This window comes from Sorex fumeus, unplaced genomic scaffold, assembly GCF_029834395.1.
Source record: "Sorex fumeus unplaced genomic scaffold, SorFum_2.1 ptg000014l, whole genome shotgun sequence".
NCBI lineage: Eukaryota > Metazoa > Chordata > Mammalia > Eulipotyphla > Soricidae > Sorex > Sorex fumeus.
In genome coordinates, this window is record NW_026606071.1 from 37,455,571 (window position 1) to 37,461,112 (window position 5,542).

General features: G+C 67.3%; 1 protein-coding gene across 1 annotated transcript; it reads right to left on the bottom strand.

The window, feature by feature from the left end:
- Positions 1–274: 274 nt before the first annotated feature.
- On the bottom strand, positions 275–5,542 carry IHH (Indian hedgehog signaling molecule). Its single transcript, XM_056111880.1, has 3 exons — positions 5,189–5,542; positions 2,509–2,770; positions 275–933 (listed from the first exon to the last, which is right to left on the bottom strand). The coding sequence occupies exons 1-3, from the start codon at positions 5,525–5,527 to the stop codon at positions 275–277; spliced, it is 1,260 nt and encodes a 419-aa protein (XP_055967855.1). The 5' UTR covers positions 5,528–5,542.

Here is a 5,542-nt window from a genome sequence, read left to right on the forward strand (position 1 = left end):
CTGTGTCAGTCCCAGCCGTGCCAGCCTCCATGTGTCTGGGCCAGGAGCAAGGCCTCCCGCCAACTCTCCCCACCGCAGGCTCAACCTCCTGGGTCCTTCGCCACACCAGGAGACCGGTGGGGGACAAGTCTCAACCCTGGAGCTCTAGGGTGGCGGTGGTGACGGTGGGCGGCCAGTGAATCTGCTCAGGTCCCTTCCGGGGCCAGCGCCCTCTGGCGGGGAGGCTGAGGCCAGCCCGTTGGGTCTGTTCCAGGAGTGCAGTGGAGGGACCCATTCAGCTCCCCGGCCCGGCCATGCCTAGGGCGTGAAAGCTGCTGTCTTCCAACAACAGCCGTCCCAGGCGGTAGAGCAGGTGGGGGTACCAGTGGACGCCTTCCCCCGGGGTCCAGCTGCCCCACACCAAGTTGGGCAACAGTCGCAGAGGCCAGAAGGCCAGCTGGGCCAGGCGGTGGTCGGCCACTGCCGCAAAGCAGGAGGCCACCACGTCCTCCACCACCAGCGTCCCATGCCTGGTGAGCGGGGCGTAGGCCCCCAGGGCCACGTGGGTGGAGACAGCGGCCACTCGCGCCGGCTGGAGGCCCGGCACCCCGGCCACCAGCACGTACTGGCCGGGCTGCACCTGGCTGGCAAAGGTGGCCTGGAAGTGAGCCGCGGGCTCCGTGTGGTTGTTGGCAGTGAAGAGCAGGTGGGCGGGTGTGAGTGCCAGGCGGCGCGGAGGGTCCTGGGTCTCGATGACCTGGAAGGCCCTGGGCTGGGCTGGCTCCCGGTCCAGGAAGATGAGCACGTCGCTGAAGGTGGGGTTCCCATCCTCCCCCATGGCCAGCACGCGGTCTCCAGGTCTCACCGCCGACAGGGCCACGCGCTGCCCGCTCTCCAGCCGCACCTGTGCGCCCGCGGGGAAGCAGCCGCCCGTCTTGGCCGCGGCGGAATGCTCTGTGGGAAGAAGGGACACCATGCTATTATTCTGTGGCTGACAGAGCTCCGTCCTGCTCCCAAAACCCCCTCTGCAGACTCCCTTCCTTCCAGTGAGCCCTGGGCCCACCCCACCCCACCATCCATCGGCCCCGTCTTCCCCCCTCTGCCACAGAGAACATAGTGTGGCATCTAGTCCCAGAGGTGGAGGGAAAGGGTATCCAAAGTCCCAGAGACGGGGCAGAGACGTCGTCTGCTCTCATCCTGACTTTGCTAAGAAGGGCTCAGAGGGGAAGCGGGTGTTGGTGGTCGGCTCGGGCCCCGCAATCCCCCAAACAAATCTTGTAGCTCATCCGCTCATCCAGAGCCTTTGGACTTGACATCATCCCCCCCGCCCCCCCCGGCCATCATCACCACGAAAGGAAAAATAAAAATAAAAACTACATGTTCAGAGGTTCCCACTGCACTAGCACTGCCTTTCAGCTAGACACCCCCAGGTCTGTGTCACAGCTATGCTGGGGTCTATATATGGAAACGCAAGAGTCACTTCCTGGGGGAAGAGGGGCTCATAGGGTCAGGCCAGGACCTGGTGCAGGGGCTTGTTCATGTATTGGTCCCATGTGGGGTGGACCCAGAGTGGGGTAGAGAACCGTGTTGGGGGAAGTGGGGATCCTGGAGTGTACCCCCTTTGAGTCTGAGCCTGCAGGGGAAGGTCGTGTGTGGCTGGAAGTGGACATCGTTGGCAGGGAAATGTGGAGGGACAGGGTGGCCGGGGACCAACCCTGGATGCTGAGTGGGGTAAGGGACCTGGAGAAAAGGGAGGTGGTGTGGTCTGTGCGTGCCTAGTCAACGAGTGCCACTGCTTGGATGCCCCCGCTCAGCGTTAGCAGAGGACTGAGCCCTCTGCCCATGGGGCTGGACAGGCTGTCACAGCAGGAACGTGTTGGGGTTCAGTGTAGGTGATGGGGGAGAGGCAATGCTGAGATGTGAGGAAGGGGATGAAGGTTCCCCCGGTACCTGTCAATTCTGATCAACAAGGCGGTCATTCTGCGAAAATCCACTTTATTGAGTCCATTTGGTTTATCCTGGCCCCCACGGCTGAATTGGCCCCCAAAATATCCAGCACCAGGGCACCGGGGGAGAGCCTGCGCCCCCTGGGAAGAGTGGGTACTTCCCGCATTCATGGGCCTGACCTGCAGGCGGGTGGGAGGCATCTGAACCTCTGTGGCCGGGACTTGGGGGGGGGGGGGTGTCCCTCGTGCTGGCCCCACCCCGCCTCTGTGCTGTTCTGGACCCTGGCGGGAGGGGGGGGGGGGCGTCAGTCTGCCGAGCTTGCTAGCGTCCTGCAGCAGGCTTTGGACGGTGGGCTTCCTGTTTCCCTAGGTTCCCGCGGGGGTGGGAGAAGGCACTACCCGGCATAGAAGGGGCAGGTGGTGACCAGCAGCAGCTGGGAGCGCCGCCGCCGATGTCCTCTGGCCCCGGGTCCCTGCCTCCATCCCCTGGCCGGCCTCTTCTTCTTGGCCCCCGGGGGCCCTGCGGTGCCTGCCCACGCCCTGCGGCCCCGGCCCCGGGCCCAGCCCCCGGGCAGCGGCTCACCGGACTTGACGGAGCAATGCACGTGGGCTTTGGACTCGTAATAGACCCAGTCGAAGCCGGCCTCCACCGCCAGGCGCGCCAGCAGTCCGTACTTATTGCGGTCGCGGTCCGACGTGGTGATGTCCACCGCGCGGCCCTCGTAGTGCAGCGACTCCTCCGAGTGGTGTCCGTCCTCGTCCCAGCCCTCCGTCACCCGCAGCTTCACGCCGGGCCACTGGTTCATCACCGAGATGGCCAGCGAGTTCAGGCGGTCCTTGCAGCGCTGCGGCGGGAAGCACGCCGGGTTAGAGCGAGGACCGGGTGGCGGGGGACGGCGGACGCGCAGCCTGCCGCGGACTCTCCCGGCGCACTCGCCGCCTGGGAGGGAGAGCCGGACGGCACCTGGGGCGCGGCGAATCCGGTGGGCGCCCTCGGAGCGCCCCTTCTTTAGCAAGCGCTTCCTGCCCTCGGCACGCGCTCTGCCCAGCCCAACCACCGGACTGCACCTTTCCAACAGCTAGACCCGCTCTCCTAGAGGCGCCCGGGGGCAGCAGGGACCGCCCCTGCCTCTAGGGTGGAAGTGGTGAGCTGGGGTCGACCGCCTGCGGCTGGCCTGCTAGGCGTGCAAGGCCGGACGTGGCCAGTAGATGTCACCGTAGCCCCAGGGCTGAGGCTCCAGGCCTCGGGTCTGCGAGGCGCGGCAGGTGCGCGTCGCCCCCGCAGCGTGGGAGGGTGGCGGGAATTGGTGGGTGAATCCCAACCCTTCCAGCGCCACCCAACCTTTCTCCTCGAATTTGTTAGGCTCTCGGGTCAGCCCGCGCGCCCCGGGGATGCGGGGATGCCTAGCTCTGACAGCCCGAAGCTAGAGGCAAGGCTGGCGCCTAATCTGGCGGGGTGCAGGGCGGAGCATCTCCTGCGACAAGGGGCGCGCGCGAGTGCGCGCGCGCGATAGCTGATGCCAAACAGCATCCTCGCTGAATCCAGAACCCTCGGAACCTCCACGCTGCCCATATCGGGGAAGGGCCCCGAGCCAAAGGCACCTCTGTTCCCAGCGAGCTGACTTCACGCTCCACCTCACAGAGGAAGAACGCAAAGACCCGGCGAAGGACCGGAGAGATGATCACGGCGTGCCTAGCACCCAAGGGACCCTGCAGTTGGCTGGAGGTGGGGGTGGAGGGTGGAGAGGCGGGAGTAGCCTGAGCATCGAGGCGCTGCCAAGTGTGGGCAACCCAAGTCTCATCTTACCCCCTCAACCGGCAAAGCCTGGGGCCCCACAGACCCTTGGACTCCGTGTCCCAGCAGCCAAATCCCAGATCCTCCCAGTCCCAGAGGCCTGGAGTGTGTGTGTGTGTGTGTGTGTGTGTGTGTGTGTGTGTGTGTGCGCGTGTGTGTGTGTGTGTGTGTGTGTAGGGGGGGGTTGTTCACTGCCCAGGGAGGAAGTTCCATGTGCTTCTGGCCGCTGAGCTCCTAGACCCTCGCCTAAGGCCGCCCCGCGGGCCCCTGCTTCCCGCCCCTCTCCCCCTACCCCACCCCCTCGGGTCCAGAGCCGGGGCGCGCACTGTCAATGATTTCCCAGCCCGTGGCCCGGATCCTTATCTGCATTCCTCGGCGCCCGGCCCGGCCCGGCCACCAGCCAACCTTCGCCCCGACACTGGCCAGCCAGCCCCGGCGCCAGGGCGCAAGCTGAGGGCCGTGAGTGATCTAAACTGCTCTTCCGAAAGCACCTAGACAGCGGGCTGCTTGCCTACCGGGGAGGGCCCGGGCCGATCCCTGGGAACGAAAAGGGGGCGTAGGCCTGCGTGCTCGCCACCCAGCTGCGGGGACGAAAGTTGCGGCCCCGCGCTCCGACCAGAGCGCGCGGCTCTCAGAGCGCGCAGAGACGCGTGTGAGCGCTCTCCTCCAGGTCTCTCCCAGCTCGCCCCGCCGCGCTCCCCGCATCCTCGCCCCTCTTTCCCCGACCCTCCTCATTCCCACCGCCAACCCCAGGGACACCCCAACTTCCATCGTAGAGACCGAAAGGTCGCGCTCCACGACACCCTTTAACCGCCGTTGCGCCTCTCGTTTGCGGGGGACAGACACGTGCGCTACCCCTCCAAGTTAAGTTCCTTTTCCCACCTTGGCCTCTCGGCTTAACCTTCCCCGCCGGTCCCTAAGCCCAGACCCCAGTCGGACGCCGCTCCCCGAGCGCGCGCAGGCAGGAAAGACGCCTCCGCGCCGGGCGCTTCTCTTCTCGGCCTGCGCGGGACCCCGGCAGGACCGCGTCGGAATGAAAGGGGGCGGCAGTGGCGCGGGCGGATAGACGGGGAGGGACGGCGCGGCTCTCGGGAGCTCAGGGGGCAGAGGAGTCCAGGTACCTCCGGGTGCCGCTTCTGCCTTGAGGGGCTGCCGAGGGGGTCGCTGGCGCCAACCCTCACCGAGACTGCGGGGCTTCGCAGCGAGGCGGGGACGGGGGGGGGGGGGAGCGGCTCTTCTCACACCCTCGGCGGCGGGACTGGCTAGGGAGGGGGTTGGGGGGGATGGCTGCGGACCCTCCGGCGCGGGCCCCCCATGTGCAGCAGGAGGCAGCCGGACTTGGCGAGAGGGGCAGGTGCCAAGGGGGGCGTGCCAGCCGGTGGAGCCAAAGGTGCCAAGGGGGGCGGGTAGGAACGGGCAGGTGGCGGTGTTTGGACGGCGGCGCTCGGCGAGGGCGGGTCGCGCTCACCTGGGTCATGAGGCGGTCGGCGCCGGTGTTCTCCTCGTCCTTGAAGATGATGTCGGGGTTGTAGTTGGGGGTGAGCTCCTTGAAGCGCTCCGAGCTGCGCGCGATCTTGCCTTCATAGCGCCCGCTGGCGCCCAGGGTCTTCTCGGGCACGTTGGGGCTGAACTGCTTATAGGCGAGGGGCACGAGCTTGCGCGGCGGCCGCCGCCGGCTGCCCACCACCCGGCCCGGCCCGCAACCCCGCGCCGCCGGCACCAGCAGCAGCACCAGCAGCAGCAGCAGCAGCGGCGGCAGCAGCAGCGGGCAGAGGCGCAGTCGGGGCCGGAGCCGGGCGGGAGACATGGCCGGGGAGCCCGG